The 27,719-nt window shown below is 46.5% G+C and overlaps 1 protein-coding gene across 5 annotated transcripts; it reads left to right on the forward strand.

The window, feature by feature from the left end:
• Positions 1-27,612, forward strand: MAPK15 (mitogen-activated protein kinase 15). 5 transcript variants are annotated; one of them, XM_087962314.1, is made up of 14 exons: positions 3-143; positions 228-327; positions 452-481; positions 1,835-1,925; positions 2,593-2,723; positions 5,523-5,686; positions 11,376-11,515; positions 20,346-20,403; positions 20,540-20,677; positions 20,794-20,899; positions 24,805-25,066; positions 25,810-25,901; positions 26,599-26,742; positions 27,083-27,612. In XM_087962314.1, the coding sequence occupies exons 1-14, from the start codon at positions 70-72 to the stop codon at positions 27,305-27,307; spliced, it is 1,755 nt and encodes a 584-aa protein (XP_087818440.1). In that variant the 5' UTR covers positions 3-69; the 3' UTR covers positions 27,308-27,612. The 5 variants fall into 5 exon arrangements, with proteins under 5 accessions (XP_087818442.1, XP_087818443.1, XP_087818440.1 ...); XM_087962315.1 differs by having other exon boundaries at positions 6-143; positions 26,602-26,742; XM_087962316.1 differs by lacking the exon at positions 452-481 and having other exon boundaries at positions 1-143.
• The last annotated feature ends 107 nt before the right edge of the window (positions 27,613-27,719 follow it).

Consider the following 27,719-nt stretch of genomic DNA (forward strand, 5'->3'; position numbering starts at 1 on the left):
GCGCGTGTGAAGGCCGTACGTTGCCAGGGCAACCGCGTCTAGCGGCGGCGGCGGCAGCCGGGCCGGAGGATGAGCGGGGCGGCGGCCGAGGTGGAGGAGCCGGTGGCGCGGCGCTACGAGATCAAGAGGCGGCTGGGCAAGGGGTGCGCGCGCGCGGGGAGGAGGGGGCTTCCCTCGGCTCCCCCACCCGCCTCCCCTCGCTGACCCCAGGCCGGCCCCTCCCCATAGGCCTACGGGATCGTGTGGAAGGCGACGGAGCGCCGGACGGGCGCCAGCGTGGCTGTCAAGAAGATCTTCGACGCCTTCCGCAACCGGACCGACGCCCAGGTGAAGCCCGCGGGCGGGGGGAGGCAGATTCTCGGGCGGGGGAGAGGCTGCGGAGGGGCTCGGCAGGCGCCCGGTGGCTCCTCCTCCCCCCCGTGCAAGCGTTGCTGCCGCTCTTTCCTTGCAGAGGACCTTCCGGGAGATCCTGTTCCTCCAGGTGAGCCTCCGCGCCGGGCCCCTCTCGCATCGCCCCACGGAGACGGCTGCTGAAGGGAGCGCGGGGCTCAGCGGAGCCGGCGAGCTCCGCCCTGAAAGGCGTCCGGGGCTTCGGAGCCGAGCCCGCCCGGCACCCTCGGGGGTGGGCGTGGGAAGGCGCCTCCCGCGAAGGAAGCAGCACAGCGGGCAGAGGCCTCCCCCCGCCGCCCCCCTCGGCCCCTGTTCAGGGCTGGCCTTGCTTGGTCAGGCAGGGGCCCCGGGCGACCCCCCCTTCCTTTCCCCCTCAGCTCTCCTCCCTTGTCTTGGGAAGTTTTTTTTTCCTGAAAGGTTTGAAACAATCCTTCTAAAATACTTGAAGACACCTGAGAGTAAGTCCTGTAAGTTCCTGGGCAATCTTTTGAAATAGATGTTTTGGACAGTTCTTTATACCAGTATTTTTGGGTTTGTGTATGGGTTTCAATAGTTTTTCAAGAAATAATAGATTTTATATAAAGAATTAACTCTTAGACCACAGTGTATATAAAAAAGACTTTGCAACCTGCAAGTTTTTCTTAGAAGGGCTTGCTTGGTTGGTAACTATTGAGGTGGCCAACTGTTTACTTGTATTCTGCAAAAGCGACAGACTTCCTATTTGCCCCAGCTTACAATAATGACAATAATTAATTAAACTTGTATGTTACCTGACTCTCAGTGAAATTGGGCAGTGCACAACAATCAAAAGTACAATAAAATCAATAAAAAATAAAGACAGTAAAGGGAGATCACAGTGAAGTTGCCGAAGGCCTGGGAGAAGAGTGTATCTGGCAATACAGAAGTGTTCCATGGGCATATTGAGGCATTATTATTTATGCCACCACATTCTGGACCATTGAGGTTTCTGGCTGATCTTCAAAGGCAGCCCGTGTAAAGTGTGCTGCAGTATTCAAGCTGCAAGGTGACTAGGGCATGAGTGATTCTCTGAATGAAACCCCCCACCCACCCACCTAAAGCTCAACCGGTGCATGAAATGAGTTGTATGAGGGCCTTCCTGGTCACAATTGATACCTGCTCTTCAAGCAGGAGTTGTGAAACCAGGAAGTGTGAAATACTCATACATCTGGATTGTACACCAACTTGGCCAGCCTGAAGTCAAAAGATGAATTGAAAAGTATAGCTCTAAGTCAATTGGTGATCCAACTCAGTTTCAGATAGATATTGAAAAGGAGGAGAGTAGAATCCTATAGTGCCCTATACACTCCAACCAACTCGAGCCTGCCCTAGAAAAAGATGAACCCCAGTGTAATTGTGGGCCCCGATCTCCAGCTCGGAAGGATGGAAGCATAGGCCAGGGCTGTGTTGGTCTTATGTCTTGCAGGAATTTGGAGGGCATCCGAACATCATTCAGCTCCTGAACGTCATCCGGGCTCAGAATGACAAGGACATTTATCTGGTTTTCGAATCCATGGGTGAGCTCTTCCCAGCTTCCCATGAGAGAGGGAGGAAGGCAGACAGCCAGCACCACAGAAGTCTATCCAGCTGGATTCGAATCCTAGAAGTTTGCTTGTTTTTAACTATTTATTGCATTTTCACTTACAGTTATTTATATTGTTGTAAACACTTTGGGAGGCTTGTTTCCTGAAAGGAGGGATATAAAATAATTGTAATAAATGAGTAGTAAATTCTAGGAACTAGTCAGTTGCCAGGAATTAACACTGCTTCAAAGGCAGCAAATAAATAAATAAATAAATAAACGCAAATTTGTAAATGCCATTTCAAACTAAATCTTGAATGGAAGATAAACTTGTGGAGATGATTTGCAAGACAAGGGTCTTAGGGTGGCTTGAACTGTTCAGCAATTTGCAGAGTTATTTCAGGGTAATAAAAATGTGTTAATAATGGAAGTATATAGAGGAATCCTTTAGCGGGTTAGGGTTTATAATGGGATGCTGTGCTCTGCCAATAGGGAACCCTAAAATTAAAGCCAAATATCACATTCCACAATGTTTGTGATGATTCTGCTCAAACGATGCTAGTGATGTGTTTTGGCCTGCAGCCACCCTTGGAACAACAGCCAGGTATCACGAGCATGATGGAACACATTCAATATTGCTGCTTTTATGTCCCCTGTTTCAGAGACAGACTTGCATGCAGTGATCAAGAAGGGAAATTTACTGAAAGACATTCATAAGTGCTACATCCTGTACCAGCTTTTGAAAGCCACCAAATTTATCCACTCAGGAAATGTTATTCACAGGGACCAGAAGGTATTTATTTTATTTATTTATCAAAATTTAAGCCTGCCCTCCAATTCCTCTAGGCACTTACAAATAAAAAGACAAAGGACTTTTAAAAAAAAAGATACAGGTGACCAGAAAAACAGAACTTCAGCCACAAACAACTATAACTAAAGGAGCTCCACAACCACACTCTCCCTAGTTGGAGAACAACTAGGTGTTTCATAATCTCCTAAAAGTCATAATGTGGAGGTTGTGAGAATCTCTGAGAGATATGATTCCAAAAGCAAGTAGTGTAAGAGCAGGTGCGTTTCCTGGATACCTCAAGGTGACTCTGTTTAATCAGTGGGACACAGAATTTATCTGCCCTGCTTGCTTGCTTGTGCTGACAGACAGACAGTCAGAGGCCAGTGGAGATAAACAGTCCTGCAGGCAGCCAGGCATTCTGGCAGGAAGGGTCTTATGCATGAGGAACGAAAAATTGAATTCTATTGGAAACCATCTGGTATCCAGTACAGCTTGCAGAATAATGCAGTTATATACACATTAAGCAGTCATCCCATCACCGCCTGCCTTTCTGTGCTCTGGATCACCAATAGGCTGAGGCTTTCAGATGAGCAGCCCCATTTAATTGTGAGGTGACTAGTGCAAGAGTGGCTGCCTAAAGTCTACTTGGGCCAGAAAAGGCCACAATTGATGGCACAGATGTGCTTGTGTCAAGGTCATGTTAGGCAGAACTTCTACCTGTTGTTTGAGCAACAGCTGAGAGTGCTGAAATTTAATATAAATCTTGAATGGAGAAATGCAGCCCCATTGGGAGTTAACAGTGAAATACCTCCAGATCCTGATGGTCCTAGCAGACACAGTGACTTGGACTTGGCAGGTTGAACCCTGAGCCTGTTCCTCTCCATCCAGCCCTACATAGTTTCCAGGCACTTGGTTAGGGTTTGGCCACATCCCTTGGCTAGCCATACACAACTGCATATCATCTCCATAGTTTCACTTCTCTTCCAAGCCTTTCCAAAGACTTTATCCAAAGGCTTCATGTGTACATTAAGGAGGCAGCATCAAAGCCTGAGCAAAGGACCAAGGGCTCCACAGATTGCTCCACATCTGTCAACACCAACTGAAGGTAGCCAGGGAGAAATGAGAAGAAATGCCATAAAGCAGTGCCTCCTAGCCTCAACGCACCCCTCCCCCCCAAAAAAAAAGCTGATTCAGAAGGATACTGGGGTCATCGGAATCTGTGGCCCTGAGAGATCAAGGAGCATCAAGAGGGATATCAAATCATGAACTAACATAACTAGCATTTTTATACTGAATCCTGGCTTGAAACCTGATTGATCTGAGTCTAGATAATCTGTTTCCTCCAGAGTCTTCTGAAGCTGAAGCCCAGGTACCCTCTCTCTATCACATTCCCTGAAATGGGAGTTTTGAGGGTGAGAAGGTATCACAACCTCCTTTAATTTATTCCTATTTATGTAGAAAAGACTTACATTAATGAAAATAAGTGAAAACGAAGTGGGGACTGGATCATCTTAACCATGCCCAAACTTCTTCCAGGCACTTCATTTACTTACTACATTTTTGTACTTCCTCCCCTAGGTTGTATAGTTTATTGTTTAATTATGAGGTCAGTTAAATTGAGAGAAAGTAATTAGCCAGTTTGTGTCATGGTGAAGGCATCAGGCTAGAAACGGGGGGCCTGAAAGTTCTAGTCCTGCCTTTGGCATGAAAGCCATCTGAGTGACCTTGGGCTGGCCATCACCTCTCAGCCCTAGGAAGGAGGCAATGGCAAACAACTTGTCTTGCCAAGAAAAGTAACGGGGATTTGTCCAGGTGGTCTCAAGCATCAGGTACAATGGAATGGAATGGGGGGAATCAGCCCTAGGTTTTGGGGTGAGTTTCATGGCCCATTTCTTGGCTAAATCCTAGCCAAATACCAGGATCGTCTTAACAGCATTATGGGCCCTGGGCAAAGCAGTGTACTGGAGTCCCTATGACTACTCACAGGAATAAAAATGGTAGATAGAATTAAATATATATTAATTTTATTGGCATTTCCAACAAAATAGATGTTGAAACATTAAAAACATGTTGTACAGCAATGACTAATCAACATGATAAAGATTTGAACAATACACGAGGCTTGAAAAACAAAATAATACCCAGTAAGCATTACAGTTGCTGTATATATTATGATGCAAGGTTCATTGAAGGGTTAACATGTTGTTAACCCAGATTAGTAGGGCCCACGGGCAAGTACCCATCATGTGTTAAGACAGCTCTGCTTGATACAAGAAAGGCAACGAAAACTTTGGCTGCTGGGTAATGGAGGGGGGGAATGCACCCCAGCAATGGAGAAGAGCAACCTTGTGCTAGGTGAGGTTGTCTATTACAGACATGCTCCCCTCTAACATAAGCACCATTATCTTGCATGCACAGTCTCCAGAAAATTCACATCACTTGGCAGTTCAGGTTTAAAGCAGGCTTTATAAAAGAAGAATTTAAAACATTATACTGGACAATGAATTATTATTTTAAGGGAAAGGAGCCAGGCTTTCCCTCCCCTCCGAGGTGCCATCCTCCCCTCAAAAAACATGTTCTCCATCCTATTGAGGTCCTAAAATGCATTTCTTTGATTAATTGGAAAGTGTTTTGGAGGAGAAGCTCTTATGTTTTATCACTGCTATTCCAAAATAGAGCACTTCCTTTTTTTACCTCCTGTTCGTAGAATTGGGCATAGCGGGATGCCAGTGGGTCGAGTGATTTGATGGTTGTATGAGTCCCTCCCCCACCGTTCCTCTTTTCATCACCCTTCACTTCCAGCCTTCCAACATCTTGCTGGACAGGGACTGCTTTGTGAAGTTGTGTGATTTTGGACTGGCTCGTTCCCTGGGCCAAATTGAAAAAGATGAAGGCAACCCTGCACTTACTGAGTATGTTGCTACTCGCTGGTACCGAGCCCCTGAGATCCTGCTTGCATCAAAATGGTAAGGAATTGAATCCGTGTGAATTGTAGAAGGAGGGAGAGTGGTTTTCTCCTGCTTTACTTTTCCTTCCTAAGGATATAACAGCAACACCCAAAGTCCCAAGCCTTTTTGTAGGCTTAAAGGGAATTGAAACAAGCTAGATGTCAGGATTCCGGCAGTTACCCCCATTTAAATAATGAGTCTCGAGCCAAACTTCCAAAACTTCAAAAGGATTTATTGGGAGTTAAAATGTCCGGCACTGCCTGGGTGTAGCCGATTCTGAGGCACATAATTCATTGTCACCCTTGACCCTGGTTTCCCCCACCCCTTGGCTGTATCGTAATTCATATTCTCCAATGGGACACATCCATAGCCAAGAGTCAATCATTTTCTCCAGTTAGAATTTTGTGCGGCAGAAACTTCAGTCACCTAGTTACTATCTTTGAAAACTATGGAATGCACTTTCAAATTCCAAGCTGCCGCACTGCTCCCCCCCCCCTCCCTTTCTGTTGGCAGCTCTAAAGAGACCATAGAAATATTGTATCAGTTGACACTAGAGCTGGAGAGTGAACCTGTAACTAGGGTTTCATAACTAGATGCTTGTCAGATTATGACAGAAGGGAACTGTTCCCTGTAATCAGAGTTTGTGGCTTCCTGGGTTGATAATTTCAAATTTGTACAAACCTTGAGCCAATTTGAGGGCACAGCTTTAGAAATTAGAGCAGCAAACCACATAGCAGTTCTCCCCATTTTGAACCAGGAACAACCGGGTGGTTTCCTTGGTTCAAAGTATCCAGTTAGAGAAGAGCTTGTGGCTCCATGTGTTGCATCTGAAAAAGCTTCCCCAAAATGTCCCTATTCTCCAGAGCTTCAGCTGGAAGCAGGCTTTCCTGTGAGCTGTGGACATGTTTCTTCCAAAGCTCCTGCCACTTCTGGGTTTATAGCTGCTGGAGCTCTTTTATTTATTGAGTTTTTCCATAATTAAAGGATAACTCGTGAGCCAATAAATTCAAATAAGAATTGGCAAAATGCAACCTCTTAATAGTTGCAATCCTTTAAAAAAATTTCTTCTTCTTCTTGAGTTTCAAAGGTACAATCTGTAAAGCGACACCAATATCTTGGGTTGTTTTGTAAAGAGTTAGGCCTTGTGAGGGTCAGAGGATCTGAAGGCTCAGGCTTGTTTTTACCTTTTCCCCTTATTAGCGGTTCATTTCCAAGGAAACTATCTTGCCTGGATCAAATATTCCTTTTTTGTGACCCATGCAGTGTGTGCGCGCGTGTGTGCATACACCTTTTTTTCTTTGGCAGGATAGCAGGTAGTTTACCCCCACCCCCACCGCCTCTTTTTTGCCATTGCAGTAACTTCCAACTCTTAAACAAAACCAGGCATGGTTCAATGTCTATTTTCTGCTTTTGATATGCCTGTCTTCTCCCACTTCTTCATCCTCTATATTTTTTCCATAATGCTTCCTAAAAATTGCCACCAATCTTATTGGTGGGAAACCTTAAAACAGCAATCTTTTAAAGAGGAATTTAAAATACAAATGTCCCCAAATCCTAGAGAGACTGAATGAAAGCAAGAGAAATCACAATGTCAGGGCTCTGGCATCCACCCCCGTTTAAATCATGAGTCGCTAGCCGCATTTCTCAAAGTTTAAAGAAGATTTATTTGGAGTGAACATGCTGGTGCTACCTGGGTGCAGCCGACTCTGAGACACATCATTCATTTCGCCCTCCACCCTGGTCTTCCCCCACCTCCTGGATGTATATTCTCCAATGAGACATCTCCATAGCCAAGAGTCATCAATTATGCTCTCCAGTAATAATCTTGCGTGCCAGAAGCTTCAGTCACCTAGAGATTATCTATGAAGCATTTAAGGAATGCACTACTTCCCCCACTCCCTTTCTGCTGACAACTCTAAAAGATCAGGGAAATATTTTTGAGTTGACACACAAATAGCAATGGACCCATTACTGTGACCCAAAGTAATTGGCTCTAGAACAATATGGAATTGGTTCAACGATGCTTGGAAGCTGCTCCTGGCTCTCTGGAGCAAACTGGAGGGAAAGGAGGGAAAGGGCAGCGTAGCCTTTGTGTGTGTGTGGGGGGGGGGTTGTACCATGTGCAAGAAAACCCCTAGAAAGCTCTCTTGCTCTCAGTTGCACAATTCTTGTAGTTTTCCTTCCTCCTCTCTGTTTCTCCTATGCCCTTCTCTAATTTGCTTCCCAAATGGACCAGTCTGCCTTTCTCAAAATGTCCCTGGGACTTTTAATAGCTGGCCTATTAAAAGTTGGCATTCACACCTTTTGTATGTGGGGAATCCTATCTCTGTGATACTTGAGCGGTCTTGTGGGCCTTGCCCGTCAATCCGCTGATGTAGTTCTTGCTTCTCACTGAAATGGCTTTTGATCAGCAAGTGTCTATGGAGATTCTCAGCCATCCAGGTCATGAGGCTTTTTATATGAGCAGTGAAATGTTTTCAAGAAAAAAACCCAAGAACGTCCAATTGCCTTTTGGAAAAGCACCTTTGGGATAGTTTCAGCAAGATTCCAATTTTGGACAATGGGGAGGAAGGGGTGCTCCTCTTTGGCTTGAGCCTCGCAGTTCACTCCCAGCACACGGTAACTTGCTTGTGAGATCACCTCACCCCTCAGGAGCGGAGGCCGGGGCTGCCTGGGGCAGAGGGCTACCCAGAGCCGACCACTTACAGTATCTGCTTTTAATGCCTTGAGAGATACGCCTGCCATACCCGGAGCATGATGGGGCAGGAGCTCTCTGGCAAATCCAGTCTTCTCCCCGATGAGCCATCAACAGCCAGAGTCAGATGCTGGGAGTGGTTGGTGTTGGAGCCGGCTGCGATTAGCAATGACAGCAGCTCTGGGTGATTGATTCGAATTGGATCTCTGGATGTTGGCATCCTGTCTGTGATACCAGAACTATAGGAAAACTCTCCCTCAATCCCAGTTTGCAGGTAATACAACCAACAACTGAAGATGTTTCAAACTGATTAATCTATAGGTGCAGAATGTTCGTAAGGGACACGGTGGCTCAGTGGCTAAGACGTTGAGCTTGTTGATCAGAAAGTTTGGCGGTTCGAACTCCTAGCGCCGCATAACGGAGTGAGCTCCCGTTCCTTGTCCCAGCTTCTGCCAACCTAGCAGTTTGAAAGCATGTAAAAATGCAAGTAGAAAAATAGGGACCCCTTTGGTGGGAAGGTACCAGTGTTCCATGTGCCTTTGGTGTTTAGTCATGCCGGCCACATGACCACAGAGATGTCTTCGGACAGCACTGGCTCTTCAGCTTTGTAACGGAGATGAGCACCGCCCCCTAGAGCTGGAAACGACTGGCACGTATGTGCGAGGGGAACCTTTACCTATACAGAGTGTTCTTTTAGAGGGAAAAACAAAAATTACATACAAATGCATCCTTTAATCACACATGTCATTTTCCTAATTGCCTTACCAGGAACACACAATGACTGGTTTAAGGTAAAAGCACTTTATCATTGATCATACATAATTATTTCTAATTGGCTTTTTTCCTGGGAATTGTACAGAGCAGTTGTTTAAACAAATGCTACTGGTTTCTAATTCTTGTGTAGCCTGTGCTTCCTACCCCCAATTCTCTTTGCTGCCAGCACTTTGGTTTTGTACAACTTATCTGCTATTATTCTGGCTTCTAGCTTGTTCTATTGCGTACCCTAACTGTGACTCGAAACATGTCCACTAATGTTTACTGATTTGAGATCCCACACTATGCATCCTGAGGACCAATAAAAGGAAGTTGTGAATTCTGGAATTTGCTGCCATTGGGTGTGGAGATGAGCACCAATTTACTAGAAAGAGAATGGACAGGTTCATAGAGTGTACTATCCTTGAACACTGAAAAAAACAGACATGCAGGCACAAGACAGGCATTACCTGGCTTGGCACTTGACACTGCCCTTGTTCTGATGGGCCACAGATTAAGCATGAGCCTGCAAGGTGCTGAAGGAGTCGGTACAGACTGGGGCTGCATCAGCAGAGGTATAATGATGAGATCACGGGAAGCGGTATTTCTCTTGTAAGCTCTGCTAGTCAGAGTGGCCTGAAATCCTGGCCTCTGGTGTAAGAAGGAGGCTGAAGAATAGAAAGAAGGTGGAGAAGAGTGACAAAGAGGGTGAGGGGCCTGGAGGCTAAATCTGTTGTGGAAGTTAGGGGAACTGGGTACATGTAGTCCAAAGAAGAGGAGGTTGGCTGGGGCGAGACACGGCAGCCTTGTCGGAGGGGAGAGGTGTGGAAGGCAGGACAAGGAACAGCAGATGGAAGCTTTGCAGACTGTAGGGAGACCCGGGAGGCAAGAGGAGTTTCCTGGCCCAGAGGGCTCTTCCGCAGTGGGGCAGGCTGCCTCCTGGAAAGATGGCAGCTCCATCGCTGGAGGTTTCCAAGCAAAGGCTGGCACCACCTGACTGGAGTAGGTCTGAGGACTCCTGAGGGGCTCGGGCTACAGTACTATATGTTCATTTGCAATAGTGGCAAACATCTGTAACTCATAGGGCATAGGATGAGGGTGACGGTTCAGTCCCCAAGCTGGCAGGCAGGTGGTTTCCTAACGTTTTGTTACCAGCCTAGGTGCCACCTTCAGCAGAGTTTAGGGCATGTCCGGGTCAGTGGTGCCCTTCCGTTTATAAGGGCTTCAAGTGTGGTCAGTCGGTCTTGTGATCAGGGTCAGGGGCAGCTGTGCCAAGTGAGGGTCTTGTCATGGGGGGAGGGGCTTACATCAGGTGAGGCTCATTGGGAGGCGAAGTGCTTATATGTTAATTTGCTACTCCCTGATCACAATAAGAACTGCTGAGCCGTGATAGTTGAAATTGGAGGCAAGTCTTTGCGTGCATATTTATTAAAAAAAACTTAAAATTGTCTAACTCCCAGTGGCCACCATGAAGAAGTGGGCAATCACTTCCTTTCTGCTGAAGCAACTTAAAGGTTGCCTGGCCATTTCCTTTGATTACATGGCCACCAGAAGGGGAAGAGTGAGAGCAGGCAGGCAGGCAGTGAGCGGTGGAGAGAGTAAAAAGAGTGAAAGGAAAAGGAGGGGATCTCTACAGTGACAATTTAACAGATGGCTTGCAAGCAGGAGATCGTCTTCTTCCAAATCGTCAAATTGGACTGTCCCTCATATTTGGTGGTGAGGTATACAGGAGAGTATGGGAGTTGCCCCTGAGCCAAACTGGAATGGCAGGGAACATTTTGGGAACAGGGAAGCAAATTGGGTAATTGTATAATTTTGGAAGGTTGGCAGTAAGTTATTAAAGAATATCCTCAGAATCAACATAGAGAAATTGTGCCATTTGTGACCACCACCACCACCCCACCTCGTCCACAATCACTGTGTGATGCAATTTTTTTTTGGACTATGAGTGCTTGGCCAGATTTAGCCTCCGTATTCCTTTATATGACATTCGTGTCGTGAGCTTCAGAACGTTTCCGTCTGCCCTTAACGAAGCCTCGTGGCATGGCTGGCAGGGGAACTTGATTGCAGTGCCAACACTCGAGCCATTTCCCCCAGGTCAATCAAATCTGGTGAACTCTTTTGCTACTTTTTCAGAGCAGTGACGCAAAGCCGGCCCCTCTTTCCATGTTCAGCGTCAGGAGCCTGCGGCCTCTTTGTGTTTTCCACACCGGGGGATGGTGGTGGTGATTAGCTGCCTTTTTTCTTCCTTCCCTGCAGTTACACCAAGGGGGTGGACATGTGGAGCATCGGGTGCATCTTGGGGGAGATGCTCCTGGGGAAGCCTCTGTTCCCAGGAACATCCACAGTCAACCAGATAGAGCAGATCCTGCGTGTCATTCCTCCCCCCAGCGCAGAAGGTAAGAAGGGCTTCCTCTGTGGGTGCGTGCATGTCTCCCTGTCTCTGCCTAGATCTGATGGGACAGGCAGGTGGAGCCACCCAGAGTTCCCTTCCCTTGCGGTAACCAAAGCAGGTTCGTTCCTGCATCCCTGCCCCTTTGCTCCCTCCTTTGCTGAAGGGAAACAGAAGGCTCCCTCGAGAATCTTGCCGGTTTGTGTCCTGGGACGCTTTGTGGACCCTGAAGATTTTCTGCTGTGCCTCCTGCTGAGCCCAACTGGCACACAGGCAGGCGGGGAGCTTCTGAGAGTTTCACAAGCCAGGTGGGGGGCGGGGTAGTCCTGAGGTATGAGATTGATTTACTTTTTGCCTCTGGTCTTCCCATAACCCTCTCCAGGCAGACTCTTGAGCGGCTTGGCCCTGCATTCCAGTCCTCTTTATCAGGTACCTTGGTCCTCAGCCACCACGCTTCAGAAAGGAGGCTGAGATCCCCGGGGTGGCCTTTCTGTCTGTTGTTCTGCCGGCCCAGGCGCCAGCCTTCTATTTATTTATTTTTTTAATTTTTATTCTTTAAAAACAAAAAATACAAAAATCTCACTTCCATTAACAGTTATTGTGTCATTGTATATACATGTTTCTTATTTTGTGACTATACATTATTTTTATCCTCATCCTTCACCCATTCGTACCACCTCTCCCATGTCGCATAGTATTCTCGATCCTCTTTGCCTTTCAGTTCCATAGTGAATTTATCTAGTTCAGCACAGTCCGTTATTTTTTGAATCAAAACTTCATCTGGTGGTATTTTATCACTCTTCCAATTTTGTGCTAACGGGATTCTTGCTGCAGATAAGATGTGTACAATAAGGTGTCTTTTATCTTTACTCAAATTCCCTTTGATCATACCTAATAAAAACGTTTCGGGTTCCAAATTCAATTTATATTTTGTAATCTAAAAAAGCCATCTCTGTATTTTCTTCCAGTATTTTTTGACCTCTATACCAGGGGTCCTCAACCACCGGGCCACGGACCGGTACCGGTCCGTGGAGCACTCTGTACCGGGCCGCAAAGAAAAAAAAATTTAAAAATGGTGGCTTTCTTCGCCTTCGGTGAATGCTGCTGGGATCGGGGATCAAGGACACAAATGAAAGAAGGGGAGGGAGGAAGCAACCAAGCCTGTCCTGCTCTCTGGCTCAGCAGCTTCGGTTTCCTCCCGCCTCGTTCCTCTCTCAGTCGCTCTCTCGCTGCTCCACCAGCCCAGGAAGAAACTGCTTCAAAGAAGCCGGGGGTGGCTTTTCCTGTCGCCGCAGCTCCTCCGAAGAGCCCGTTTACCCCCCACCCGCCCGCCGCGCTTCAATTCAGTGCTCCGTTCTGCCTGCCTGCCTGTCTGGTTGTTTGGGAGCAGCTTCGGCTGAGAATAATAACTATTCGCCTCTTTTTATCAGCCGAAGCTGCTCCGAAACGAAGGCAGGCAGGCAGAACGGAGCACTGTGCATTGAAGCGCGCGGGTGGGCGGGTGGGGGTAAAAGCGGCGCTTCGGAGGAGCTGCGGCGACAGGAAAAGCCACCCCACCCCCGGCTTCTTTGAAGCAGTTTCTTCCTGGGCTGGTGGAGCAGCGAGAGAGCGACTGAGAGAGGAACGAGGCAGACACCTGAGGGAGGGAGGAAGACACCTGAGGGATGGGGCTGAGGGAGGCAGGGCCGAGGCGCTCCCTGAACTTGGTGGTTTGCTGGCAGGCGTTTTATTACCCGACTAGGTAACAACATCAGATGTTACCTAGTCAGGTAATGAAACGTTGCAAGCAAACCACCAAACTCGGATTCTTCCCCCGCCCCGGTCCTTGAAAAAGTGTTTGTGCTTGAAACTGGTCCCTGGTACAAAAAAGGTTGGGGACCACTGCTCTATACATTGCCACCTCATATGGAAAAACGTTCCTTTCTTTTGTTTGCACTTCCAGCATTCTGGTTTCAAGGTTAGATACATTTTCGCCAGTCGTGCCGGCGCTAAGTGCCATCTACAAAACATTTTATATTGATTTTCCTTGAACGCCGTCGACAAAGTCAGCTTCCACTTCTCAGTCCAAGTCTTTTCCCACTCATCCAAATTTATATTATGACCCACATTTCTCACCCAGGCAATCATTGGTCCCTTAACAATTTCCTCCTCTAGTTCTACCTCCAGTAAATAATTATATGTTCGTGTTATAAATTTTATATCCTTGCCTGTCAAGATTTAGTCCAATTTTTGTAAATCTTTATCTGTCCCTAGCTCCTTTACATCTTTCTTAAATTTAGTTTGAATTTGCAAATATACCCACCAGTCTAATATTATCCCTTGTTCTTTTAGTTTATCCAGTGTTTTTAATTCCCCCTGTTCATCTACCAATTCTTTATATCTAATCATTTTTTTAATGTCCCTTGTATTTGGATATAATATAGCTTCCATAGGGTGAGATCCAGTTTGGTCTTTTCAAATAATGCTTTTTTTATTTTCTCCCATGTTTGCAAAAGTGAATCCCTTATCAAATGTCTATGGAAATAGGAGTGGATCTTATTCTTTTTATCCCATAGAAAGGCATGCCACCCAATTTGGAGGTCATGACCTTCTATCACCCATTTTTTTTTTTTTTAAGTTTATCCACTCCTTAACCCATAGTAAAATTGCTGCTTGATAATATGTTTCCCATTTTGGAAATCCAAGGCCGCCTCTGGTTCTACTATTTTGTAACGTTTTCAATTTTATTTGTGCTTTTTCCCCCATCCATATAAATTTCATTACCGTCCTATCTAATTCCTGAAAGAATTTCTTATCCAATTTTATAGATATTGTTTGAAAATAGTATAATAACTTCGGTAGTATGTTCATTTTTATGGCCGCTATTCGGCCTAATAGTGATAATTATAATTTTCCCCAATTGGCCAGATCTTTCTTTATCTGTGAAAGTAATTTCATATAATTATCCTCTTTTATGGAAGAGCATCTTCCTGTTAACCAAATTCCGAGATATTTTAACACTTTGACACTTTTTTGACACTTTGTAATCCCAATTTCCTTTCCAATTTTTTTTTGACTTTCTATCAAGTTTTTGGTTATTACTTTTGTTTTATCTTTATTAATTTTAGTCCTGCTACCGCCCCATATTCTTCTAATTCTTGAATTAGATAGGTCCCTGACTCCATTGGATCTTCCACAAAAAACACTAAGTCGTCCGCAAACCCCTGTACTTTATATTCTTCTTTTTTGCTCTTCAGTCCAATTATCTCTATTTGTCTAATCTGATTTAAAAGTACTTCGATGGTCAAGATAAAAAGCAGAGGCGACATTGGACATCCCTGCCTAACACCTTTCGTAATTTTAAAGTTTTCAGTAATCTCCCCATTTATAATTACCCTAGCTTTTTGGTTCAAATGAATAAATCACTTTCCTGAATTTAGATCCAAATCCCGTATTTTTGACCTGTTGGGTCAAGAACTGCCAGCTCAGATTGTCGAAGGCCTTCTAAGCATCCAAGAAAATCAACGCTGCCTGCTTTCCCGGGTGGGCCTCATGGTATTCTAATACGTTTAATACTATCCTTATATTGTTCCTTATCTTTCTAGAAGGTAGAAAGCCGTTCTGCTCAATATGAATAAGTTCATTTAATATAATTTTTAGTCTTTCCGACATTATTGTTGCGAATATTTTATATATCTACGTTCAGGAGTGAGATTTGTCTATAATTTTTAATCTGTTTGTGATCTAAATCTTCTTTAGGAATTAGTGAGATATTCGCTTCTCTCCATGAATCAGGTAATTTGGCAAAGTCTGATACCTCATTGTACACATCTAACATCACTGGTTCAAGACATTCATAAATATATTTATACAGTTCCGCTGGAAGACCATCCGGCCCTGGGGTCTTATTATCTTTCTGCCTTTCAACCGCCCTTTTCAATTCCATCAATGTTATTTCTTTATTTAATATCTCTTTCTGTTCCTCTCTAATTTCTGGGAGACCTTTCCTTTTCAAATATTGTTCTATATTCTCAGGGTTTATTCCATCCTCCCTATATAGTTGTTCAAAATATTTTTGTACTATTTTCTTTTTCTCAGTCATTCGATATTCTAATTTTCCATCATCATCCTCCAATTCTTGTATCAACCTTCTTTCTCTTTCTAATCTTAATTTATGAGCTAACCACCTCCCTGGTTTATTTGCATGTTCGAAAAAAAGAAAAAAATCTGTTTTGCCCTTTTCACCTCTTTAACTCTCTCTTCCTGATTTATAATGTTCAATTTATGCCTAGTAAGAATCATCTCTCTCCTCAATTTTTCATCTTGTGGTTTTTGTTTTGTAATCTACTTTCTAGGTCTTTAATCTCCTCCTGTAATTTATTCTGATTTTGCCATCTTTCCTTATTCCTTTTCGCTGTATATGCTGTTACCAGCCCTCTCAAGACTGCCTTTGCTGTATCCCATAAATTCTGTAATGATGTTTGCTCCACTGTATTTTCCTTTTTAAAAAGTTCCATTTCTTTCTTAATTTTCTCTACAAAATCTTTCTTCTTTCAAATTTGGGGATTAAGTATCCACCTTGTACTCTTCCTTTTCCTTCCTTTCCAAGTTATTTTTAATGGGTTATGATCAGCCCATACATTTGTCATAATCTCTGTCGAATCTAGTTGGTTTCCTACCGTGTTTCTCATATAATAAGGCCGGGTCTTTTTTTTTTTTGAGCCCCGAAAAAATGGCTAGGCCGTCTTTTCGGGGGTGACTTAATTCCCCCCCCCCCCTTGTATCTTTGGGTGGACGGGCAGCCACAGCTTGGATGTTGACCTCAGTGTTGGTGGGGCACTTCGTATCAGGGTCAACGCAGGCAGCACCATATCCGGGTATGCAACAAAAGTACTTCCTAACGGCAAGCCCCCCCCCCCCACCATTCCCCCCCATTTCTCATGTTTTAATATAGGCCTTAATATGGGGGAGGGGCTTAATTTCATTTCATGCCTATAAAACATGCTGGGACTTCCTATTGGGGGAGGCTGTATTGTTGGAGAAACAGGGTAGTTCTGCGTTCATCCACGCCATGTCTAATCTAGACCACGATTTGTGTGGGTTAGAGTAGACCGTGAATTCTTTTTTCCACAAATTTATTCTCCTCCATTGATCTATCAAATTTAGTTCCTGCGTCACATTGAAAAAGGATCTGGGCAAAATTTTGTTTTTCTTTTTGTTCTTTGCATTACTAAAATAATCCTTCCTTATATCTACTACCTCATTAAGATCTCCCACAATGCATACATTATCTTGTCCCATCTCAACGATTCTCTCATGTAAATCCTTATAGAATTGACTTTGGTTGTCATTCGGCGCATAAACTGTAACTAATAACACTGGCTTGTACCCTAATTCTAGTTCAAGTATCAAAATTCTTCCTTGTGGGTCTACATATTTTTCTACTGCCTTAATTTCTTTTTTAACATATACCGCTATCCCTTTCTGTTTTTGATCTGCCAGGGCTACAAATAACCTTCCTAATTTAGGATATTCTAAACATTTCCAAAATTGTTTTTTAATATGAACTTCTTGCAGGCATACTATTTCTAATTTCTGTTTGGCTAATCTAGATAGTATCTGTTTCCTTTTAATGGGTGAGTTTAGACCATTTATGTTTAATGATAATAGCTTCGTTTCCGTTTCCGTCTTTCTACTTGTGGGATATTATCTGTCTTCTGTTAATTCTAGTCTCTCTTTGCGGGTGTGTTCTTAATCTTCTTCCTTCCGTCTCCTCCTTGTTCTCTCCTTGTTCTAGGCCTCCTATATCTTGCTGTTGTTGTTCTTCTTGGCTTTCTGTCTCTAGCTCCTCTCTACTGCTGCTTTCTTCTTCTGTTCCTCCAATCTGCTCATTGAAATCTTGCGCCTTGTCTAAGTTATCTATCCTGATCCTCTTTTCCTGCCATGTTACCAACAAGCCTTCTGGAATTAACCATCGAAACATTATGTTCTTCTGGATAAGTTGTGTTGCCAAAAACTTATAGCCTTTTCTCTGTTCACGCACCTTCTTGGGAACCTGCTTCAGGGTTTGCACTTCTTTATCTTTATAAACCAATGGTTCGTCTTGTGTTATCTTGTATATTATGTCACGTACTTGTTTCCTGGCAAATCGCATGTGGACTTCCCTGGGTAACCTGTTACGTCGAGGGTAACTCGTTTGAACTCTGTAGGCCTCCTCGATTTCTCGCAGGATCTCTCAGGTCTCCCTTTGTAAAGCTGGCGCAAGTAATTCTGCCATAAGCACATTCAGATCTTCATCTCTACTTTCAATGATATTTTGAAACCTCAAGTAATAGGCAGCACGGTCCATTTTAGGTGGATAATCTGTTCTTCTAATCTTTTATTTATTGTCATCATCCTGTTGTCCATTAGTTCCAGTTTCTTTTCATTTCTATCATCGCAACACCAGCTCCGCCCTCCCTATTTTGTTATCTTTAAAGTTTACAGTTCATACACCTCACTCAAAGATTTCCTTTTCTCTCCGATCTCAACGTCCCAGGCCAAACTGTTTTCCACTCTCCTCTCTTCTGCTTTGTCTTTCTACTCCCTCCAAGTCTCTCTCTTTATGACTCCACTCGTATCTTCTCCGTTTCCTTCCAATCCTCCTTCGTCATCCCTTTCAGCCCACTCTCTGCCAAATTTTCTTCTTTTCCGTTCCCATTAATGTCCTGCCATCTCCTTCCGCTTGAAAATTACTCAGTCACTCCTTTCTCTGTGTCTCGCCTTTCTCACCTCCGTCGTCACGACTTTCCTTCTGATCCTTTCAACGTCTCTCCACTTCCACTTCACCTCCTCCTTCCTTCCAAGGCTTTCTTTTCTTTCCTTCGTATCGCTCTCACATCCCGATCGGATTTCACTTTCTCCTTCTCCACTCGCCGCATTGGTCTCGTAATCTCCCTCTGTCCAAGAAGCAGAGAGAGGTCAATCGTCTCTCCCTTATCTCCTTCTTTTCGCCACCTCCTCCTCTGGCTTCCCTGGGTTTTCTTCTTCTCCCACCAGTTCTCGTCTTATTTCAATCTCCACCTTTCAGCTTCCTATAACTATTCACTTCCAACTTATACCTCCTCTCCTTCAGTCTCTTTCCGTTTGTAAAAAGTGCTGAATCACAGCTCTTTCTTACTGTCTCGCCGCCTGTACTATGGGGTTATCCCCCCTCACCGTAGCTCTTTTTTCCTTGGAAACAAGTTCAGACTTACTTTTGGCAAATCATCACAGTTGCATCTTTGGGATTTTAACTTCAATGACACTTTCTGTTGATAATCTTCTCACTTCCTCCTCATTCACGGTTCAGCCATGGCCTCGGGTCTGCCATAATAAAATGACAGACATTTTCACTTCGGGTTTTCAGGGGTTTCCCTTCTTGCCGGCTGGCGACCCTCTTCTCTGCTTGGCTCTCCAGGCTCCTCACACGCCAAAAGGTCCCAAAAAGTGAAAAAATGGGATCCAGAGACGGAGACCGCTCTCCCTTCACCTTTTCACCAAGGCATCACCACCGGAAGAACCAGGCGCCAGCCTTCTAGATGGTTTGGGAGCTGATCCCAGTCTCAGCGTGAAAAGGAACCATAGAGTTGGAAAGGAACTTGGGTGTCGTCTAGTTCAGCCCCCTGCTAAGGCTGGAATTTGTGGAGACATCTAGGAAGCTGAGAGCATCCATGGAGATCAGCAACCTGACCTCCTGTTACCCCCTAGGTTTAGGGGAGCAGGAGGGTAAACGTCCAGGACACAAATCACCACTACCAATTGGCCAAACCACCACCAGAGTCGGGCTGGAGAACCACCCAGTGTCCCCTTTCTGCTCCCAACCACAGAGACAGTGCGGAGCAGCCTCCCTTTGAACAGGCTCTTGGGTCTGGGTCCCCCAGGTTAACTGCAAAATAAGCCCCCTTTCTGGGTCTGGAGATCATAAGAAGACCCGGATCTGATAGGCAGAAAGAATCTAACCTTGGATGGGGAGGGGTGCAGGGGGCTCGTGTGAGCGTAGTCCAAACCCAGAAGTGAAAATGAAGAGGGGCCTCATGTAAAAATGGCCTCCGGGTCACCCCATGAATTCTCCCACAGTTCAATTCTATCATAGCTCATTCACCTCAGTTTTCTAGGTTTCAGCTCTGTTCTGCACAGCCCACCAGACAAGCAGGACTAGTGGCTCAGTGTTCATTTGTAGTTCCTGGATTTATGTGCCACTGAAGCCCCAAACTGACTGGGTGATGATGTACACAGCCAGTAGGGTAACCGAATGAAAAGCTACATGCTTCAGTGATGTTTACTCAACTAAATCTGGCATTGCCACCAACAACACTCCACCCTGCAGGAGGCATCTGAGTTACCCTCTCAGACCCTGCTGGGAGGGAATCTTCCTTGAAAAGAAGGGCAGAAGCTCCTGGGAGTCCCACGGAGACCCACTGCTCCATTAGCCATCCAGAGTATTAAAAGAAGACTGCACTGAGATGCTGCTGGGTCTTCTGAGGTGTGGAGGGACGGGTGGCCTGCTGAATGGCTGCTGAGGCAAAGGGAGGGTCTGCTTCTGGCTAGTAAGTGGACAAGTGAGAAGGGAGGGCAGCCAGGTTCCAAGGATCAAGCCCATGGGATGGGCAAACCAGCTACCCTCCAACCGGGAGAAGGACTCGCAGAGGAGCCCCCTCCCCAGGGGCAGGAGAGTGCAGCTTGTCTGGCCTAATTCCTGCTGGAGGCCCCTTCTCTGACACAGGGACATGCCCGAAAGAGCAGGGAGGGAAAGAGAGCCTGACATTTCGTTTTGTCTGAAGTTGGGGCCAAGCTAGGCTCTTCGCTCAGGGATGCCGATCCGTTGCCTTGCTTTGCAGATTTGGAGGCCTTTCATTCTGACTACCAAGCCTCAGTTATCAACCGTGTGAGCTGCCAGTGAGTGTTTTCTTTTTGCTGAGGGGACGAGAGTTCCCCAGGAGGCACCTCTTCCAGCCCAGCCAGTGACTCAGGTAAGGCTGGCTGGGAGCACTCTGGGGAGTGGGACTGTAGCCTGCTTTCTGTCCGGCTGCAGGCCCCAGCTGACTCTGGAGGAGCTCTTGCCTGCCTCCATCCCTACCCAGGCCCTGGACCTTCTGAAACGGCTCTTGGTGTTTAGCCCCGAGAAGCGGCTAACGGCAGAGGAGGCACTGGAGCACCCCTACATGCAAAGGTGAGAGCCCCATGGAGCTTCGGTACGGCCACCTCATCTGGATGGGCAAGGCCATTTCCGTGCCTGTTTCAGCTTCCTTCAGTCAGCCGTCCTCACCTGGCCTCCTCTCTCGGTAGGTTCCACTGTGCTGCCAAAGAGCCTGCCCTCGACTACAGTGTGACCCTTCCTCTGGCTGATGATGTGCAGCTCTCGGTGGCTGAGTATCGCAATCGAGTTTATGAGGTAATCCCCTGCCCAGACGGACCCCGAGGGGCCTTTAATTATTCTACTCCTTAATGGCCCTAAGAGAGCTGAAGGAAGATGCACATCCTGAAGTTGAGAGTGACCATGCCATACTAGGATTTACCTTAATGCAGGCAAGGGTAACTGAACAAAGAGTACTATTCTAGATTTTAAGAGCTGACTTCAACCATCGAAGAGAAAGAATCGGAAGGATCCCATGGGTGGAAATCCTGAGGGGCAAACAGTTTGGGATGCTTGGGAAACCAAAAACAAAGTAACAAAGGCCCAAATAAACTACCACAGAGAAAGAAAAATGTGAGCAGCTGAGCTGTACAAGGAGCTCTCTCACCAGCTGAGGGATGGATAAAAAGAAACATAATAGATGTAAAGAGGGGCTAGATGTTCTAGTGGACCACCACTTAAATATCAGCCAGCAATGTGGTGCAGCTGGCAAAAAAGCCAACTTGCAGTCTTGGCCTGCATGAACCGAGGGATTACATCAAGATTGTGAGAAGTGTGCTAATGAGGCTACCCTTGGAATACAGTTCTGGTCACCATAATGCAGAACAGATTATCTGAGACCCTTGAAAACCCTTGGAGACGAACAACAAAGGTGATAAAAGGGTTTGGAGGCCAAATCGTAGGATGGTTAAGGGAGCTAGGTGTGTCTGGCCTATTAAAGATAAGGATTAGGGAGGACATGATAACTGTCTTCCAGTACTTGAGGGCCTGTCACAGAGAAGAGGGGATTGACTTATTCTCCGAAGCCTCAGAGGGCAGGACAAAAAGTAATGGGTGGAAGCTATAAGTAAGAAGAAATTTTCTAACAGTGAGAACAATGACTCAATGGAGCAGTTTGCCTCCTGGAGTTGTGGGTGCTTCTGCACTAGAGGTTTTTATAAATAAACTGGACAGCCATTTGATCAGGTTGGTATAAAGTATCCTGCCTTGTGCAGGGGGTTGGGCTAAAAATCCCTTCCAGCCTATGATTTTATGTTGTATGTTTTACATACAAATGGTGGCATTAGTCTTAAGAGCTTCCCTGGCTGGATTCTACTTAAAAGGACTTTTTCCCCTTCTCCTCCCGCTTTAGACTTTCCAGTGCAAGTACAGTTTTAGTTCTCCCTGTCATGTTACCTTGGCTCATTTGGCCTTTGGACCCGTTTCCCACAGAAAAGAAACACTGGGAGCCACAAAACCTTGGTGGGCAGCGTCAACTCACTGTCAGGGCTCCAACAAATCCACCCCCATTCAAATCAAAAGTCTATAGCCGCATCTCAGTTCTGTACCTGCTTTCTTTTTGTGTTGTACAAGTCACCTTCAGTAAGTGAGAGGAGCTGAATGTCAACTAAAAAGATACTCCTTTGGTCTTTTTAGCTGCCAGAAAAAAGGGAGTGGGGGGAAAACAAGGCATTCCTTAAATGCCTAGATAATCACCCCGGCAGTCCAAAGTTGTCGGAGCGTAAGAAGATTATTGGAGAGCATGATGGATGACTCTTAGAGATGGATGTGTCCCATTGAAGAAGTCACATCCAGGGGGTGGGGGGAAGACCAGGGTCAAGGGGGAAATGTATGATGTAATTTAGTATCGGCTGGCTGTCAGGGCTCCAACAAATCCACCCCCATTCAAATCAAAAGTCTCTATCCGCATCTCAGAGAAAAGAAAATTGATTTATTAGAAGTGGCCATGCTGGCGTTAGCTGGGTGCAGCCAATACTAAATTACATCATACATTTCCCCTTTGACCATGGTCTTTCCCCCACCCCCTGGATGTGACTTCTCCAATGGGACACATCCATCTCCAAGAGTCATCCATCATGCTCTCCAATAACCTTCTTACAACTTTGGGCTGTCAGGGTTATCTAGGCATTTAAGGAATGCCTTGTTTTCCCCCACTCCCTTTTTCTAGCAGCTAAAAAGACCAAAGAAGTATTTTTTTAGTTGACATTCAACATCACTCATTCCCACACAGTCACATGACACACACCCCAGCCACGCCTACCCAAGTTTTGTGTCTCTCAGTATTTTCTTTTCTCTGGGAAACAAGTATCTGTCATCTCTCTCCGTCTCTCTTTCTCTCTCATCTCTCTCATCTTTCTCATCTCACTGTCTCTCTCTCTCTCCCTCTCATCTCTCTTCCCCCCCCCTCTCTTTTTCTCATGTCTCTCTCTGGGATCTCTCTCTCTCTCTCATCCCTCCTCTCTCTCCTCCATCTCGTCTCTCTCTCACACACACACCCCAGGTGTGTGTTCTCTCTTGAACCATTTCCAAAAACAGGCAAGGGTTGGGGTTTGGGATTTTTTTTCTGATGTTGTTCTTTCTTCTTCTTTGGGGTGTTTTTACATTTTTTTTACAATTTAAATCCAGAGTCATTTCAGGTTCCCAGATAAATGAAGCTCTTTCGTCCCCCTGCTGTGGCTCCCTGACGGCTGAACCCACCATTGGCTGGCCCCGCCCCGCCCCTCTCCCTCCCCTCCCACTCCCTCCCCGCCTGCCCTGAGAAGAGAAGGGCGATGGCGGCGGATGGAGTCTTGCTCCATATTCCAGGGCGGGAGTGAAGCGACCCTCTACTTGCCTCTTCTTCCAGCCCTTCTTGGTGCTGCACACACCTCGGCCGCTCAGGGAGACACGTGAACTGTTCTCTACCTCGAGACACTGGCCATGCCTGGCTGCAGCCAATGCTCTGTGTTGTAATGGGCTCCAAGAGGAGGAAGTCTCCCCCATTGTGAAGCGAGCTAAATTTAACCTGCGCAAGATGCTGCAAGAGCACTGAGCAGGCCATGGAAGTGGCAAGAGCAGCATTGTCGGCCACAGCCGGGTCGGGCCAGTGTTTCGGGACAGAGCAATTTGCGCATCTCCCCAAGCGGCCAAGGTGCACACAGCACCAACAAGGGCTAGAAGAAGAGGCAAGTAGAGGGGCACTTCTCTCCCTCTCTGGAATACAGAGCGAGTCTCCATTCACCGCAGTCACCCTTATGTTCTCTAGCCAGGCGAGGAGTGACTGGGAGGGGAGGGTGAGGGGCGGGGCCAGCCAGTGATGAGACAGGGAGCCACAGCCGAGGGCCCAAAGAGCAGCATGCTGCTCTGGAGCCACAGGTTGCCAACACCAGCCGTATACCATGCTTGTCCAATCTCTTCTTAAAAACTTTCAGTATTGGAACACTCACAACTTCTGGAAGCAAGTCATTCCGCTGGTTAATTGTTCTGTTGGGAAATTTATCCTTAGTTCTAGGTTGCGTCTCTCCTTGATTCCACCCATTGCTTCTTGTCCTGCCCTCAGGTGCTTTGGAGAATAGCTTGAATCCTCTTTGTGGCAGCCCCTCAGATATTGGAACACTGCTATCATTCACTGCTATAACCCCTAGTCCTTCTTTTCATCAAACTGGACAGTTCCTGCAACTGTTCTTCATATGTTTTAGCCTCCATTCCCTTAATCCTCTTTGTTGCTCTTCTCTGCACTTTTTCTAGAGTCTCAACATCTTTTTTACATCATGGCGACCAAAACTGAATGTAATATTCCAAGTGTGGCCTTACCAAGGCCTTATAAAGTTGTACTAACATTTTGCGTGATCTTGAGTCTATGCCTCTGTTAATGCAGCCTAGGATTGCATTATTTTTTTTGGTGGCCGCACACATTATTGGCTCATATTGAAGTGATTGCCTACTAGGATTCCATGATCCCTCTCACAGTTACTACTATTGAGCCAGGTACCGCCTATATACTATACCTGTGCATTTGGTTTTTCTTGCCTAGAACCTTGCTTTTTTTCACCACTGAATTTCATTTTGTTAGATAGCGCCCAATGTTCTAGTCTGTCAAGTTCCTTCTGTAGCTTAAGCCTACCTTCTGGAATGTTGGCTATTCCTGCCTCCTCACTCTTACACACACTCTCTCTTATTTCCAGTTGATCTTGGAATGGAAGGCCAGTAGCCAAGCTCAGCAGCAGACCCTCCAAGGAGATCTTCCGCCTGGTTCCACAGATGCCAGTTCCCCTTTCAGAGCCCACTGTCTGATGAAGGGAGGAACACAGCCTCTTCCATCCCATGGTTCTCCACCACCTTTTGTGGCAGCTTCCCAGCGAAGAGTAAATGAGGCAAGAAACCCTTGCCCAAAGCCAAAGTTGAGCTCCACGGTCTGCAGTCCTACTGTTAATGCAGCTTCCCAAAGTAAGTGCTTTCTTCTTGCAAAGGTGTACTAATATATTGCAAGAATCTGCCTTCCTGCCACAAATCGGTACATGTTTCCATGGGTAGATTAATTACATTCCAAGATGTCCCAAAGGTGCTTTTTTTCAAAAGGCAACTGGACTTTGTCTTTTTCCTTGAAAATGTTTCACTTCTCATCCAAGAAACTTCTTCAGTTCTGTCTAAATGGTGAAGAATGGAAGAACATATATTCCTTGCAGTCATCTGGTTGTTAACACTCTTTCTGAGAGTCAAAGCCACTTTGAGGTTTATCCTTGCTCTCAGGGGTCACCTGAATAGCGCAAATGTGTGTGGAACCTTCTTGGGATTGCTGAAACTGTGTTGGCCTCTGACCTCTCTTTCAAACCAGTGGTCTTCTCTGTCCAGAATGAGGACTTTGCTGTCTTCCAAAGAGTGACTTTGGCCTTTCAGATGCAGATGGACTGCTGAATCTTGTCTTGATGGACTTGTTCTCTTATGTTGTGCCATGCATTTGTGAAGTGGTTGTTTTGTTTCTCCAATGTACAGCTCTGTACACGTCTCACTGCGTTGTACTGCATATATCACATTGCTCAGTTTGTGTGTGGGTGTGGACAAGCTCCTGCCTTAATGTATTTGGGGGGTTAAAGTGTATATGTACATAGTGGTGGTTGAAAATGCTCCTGAGCTTTTCAGATATTCCTGCAATTTATGGTATGACAACGTTACTTCGTTTGTTTTCAAAGATTTCCTACCTGCTGGCAACGTGGCAATGGGTCCGCCTCCCTCACGCCTTCAGCAGTACCGGAGAGCAGCGGGCACCTCCGCTCTTTGGGACGTGAGTTACCCTGCCTTTTGCTTTTGCTGATCTGGACCTTTCAGGATCGCAGGCATCCGCCAGGACCACAGGAGCTCCCAGGTCTTGCAGGAGGTCCTTTCCAGTTGCCTCGCCGGCTCCCTGGGGCTGGCATGCTTCACCTAAGGAGATCCTCCTGGCTCCCTCCCATTTTGATTCCAGAGTGCTGCCAAGTTTTCCTCCTGTTGATCAAGGTCGTAGGAAATGTTCAGGGGAGCTTCCAAGAAGGGGCCCCAGCACTTCCTACATGTGGCACCCTGGACGGGCCTCCCCTGCACAGCCATGCAAGCATTTGTGTAGCCCTCTTCCTCTTGGGTTGCACACCCTGCCCTTGGAAGCAGAAAGCGAGAGTGAGAAGCTCTACCTCACAAAATGACCACTCAGGCGATGGCTAAGGGGCCATGCACATAAAGACCCATTACACCCCAACCTCACGGGGTCTTCTTGAAGAAGTCGTTCTTCCTGCCCCCCAGCTCTGCCTTTGGACAGGCTGCCTGGCAAAGCAGAGAACGCTCTTTGTCTGTTCCTCTTCTTTTTCCCTCTCATCCCGAGCGAGGCTGCCTTGGGTTTCTTTTAACCTGGGTGCTGCTGGGGGAGTTGTGTGAGTCATGCACCAATGCAGAGAGTGGATGAATCTAGGAGTCCTGCTGGAGCTCCAACTCTCTGTGATCTGCCTCAGCAGGTGCCGAAGGGGCCGGGGATGGCAAGCCAGGCTGCGTCCCCCTTGAAGCCTCTTTCCTTGCTCAGCCAGGCTCAGGAAGCAGCCATCAACCAGCATTTAACAAGGAAGGGGGGCGTTCCCAGCAGGGCTGCCGCGGGGCTGGTAAGTGAAACTGTCCTGACCCCACAGTCCTGGGCTTGGCTGCCTTCCAGCTGGAGGGCTCCTCTGACACAGCCCAGGATCACTTTTCCTGGCCAGAAAAAGCCAAAGGGCAGACAGGTGGTCTTGGGATGGGGAAACTCCTCCCTCCTGGGCAGTGGTTGTGTGGGATCAATGCGGGGGGGGGGGGGGAAGTGCCCTGTCCCCCTTTGAGCTTCTGGAAGAACGCAGGATACAATCGCACTAAATACCGTAATGATCCTGCCCCAGTCTTCCAATTGTCCGCCTTTTAGGAGCCTGCCCTATTTGATGTAGCCCCAACTCCCCTCTTTGCTCTTGTCAGAATCCACAGAACCCCAAATCCCATGGCAGGGAAGCTCATTTCTTTCTGAAGCCATGCAAGAAAATGTTCCAGGTTACAGCAAACGTCGGAATAGCTGGTGACCCCAAGGCCCACCTGGGCAGCTACTCCCAGTCCTATGGAACCATCTGCAAGTCTGCCCTCCAGAATCTGCCTGTCTCCAGTGCTTCTCGTCCAGCGCTTGCCCCCAGCCCCCAGCAGCTCTGAGTGTGGCCTCTGTTCACCTGCAGCAGGGAGGCAGGCCGGCCTCCTCCTTCTCCTGCCTCCCTCGGGCAGGCAGAGTGTGCCACTCAGTCGCATCTGCCTTCGATCTGTCATGACCCCAAACTCCTGGGGTGCACCAAGCGAGAAGGAAGCGCTAGGCAGGGTGAGCCATTGCCTGGTTCTAGCCATGGGACAGGGGTTTTTTTTAACACACAAACTAGCCAACCTCTGTGTTGGGCACTCTCACAATCAAATATAGCCTCCCCCTCCCCCAAAAGCTTCTGACATAAAAGCCTTTTCTACATTGATTAAAATCGGCAGTGCCTGTTTTTTATTCAGGGTAGGCTGGGATTTGAACCCCGGGCACTGGGTTGGTCTTGACCAGGCAGCTACTTCCCAACTGCTGAAGTCCCTG

This window comes from Notechis scutatus, chromosome 3 (genome assembly GCF_049901735.1).
Source record: "Notechis scutatus isolate UNSWTSFEM ecotype Mainland chromosome 3, rNotScu1.2, whole genome shotgun sequence".
Taxonomy (NCBI): Eukaryota; Metazoa; Chordata; class Lepidosauria; order Squamata; family Elapidae; genus Notechis; species Notechis scutatus.

Coding starts and splice junctions, on each gene's coding strand:
- MAPK15 (XM_087962314.1), top strand. CDS start 70: ATGAGCGGGGCGGCGGCCGAGGTGGAGGAGCCGGTGGCGCGGCGCTAC. Junction 482..1,834: donor GGGAGATCCTGTTCCTCCAG/GTGAGCCTCCGC, acceptor TATGTCTTGCAG/GAATTTGGAGGGCATCCGAA. Junction 25,067..25,809: donor TGTTAATGCAGCTTCCCAAA/GTAAGTGCTTTC, acceptor TTGTTTTCAAAG/ATTTCCTACCTGCTGGCAAC.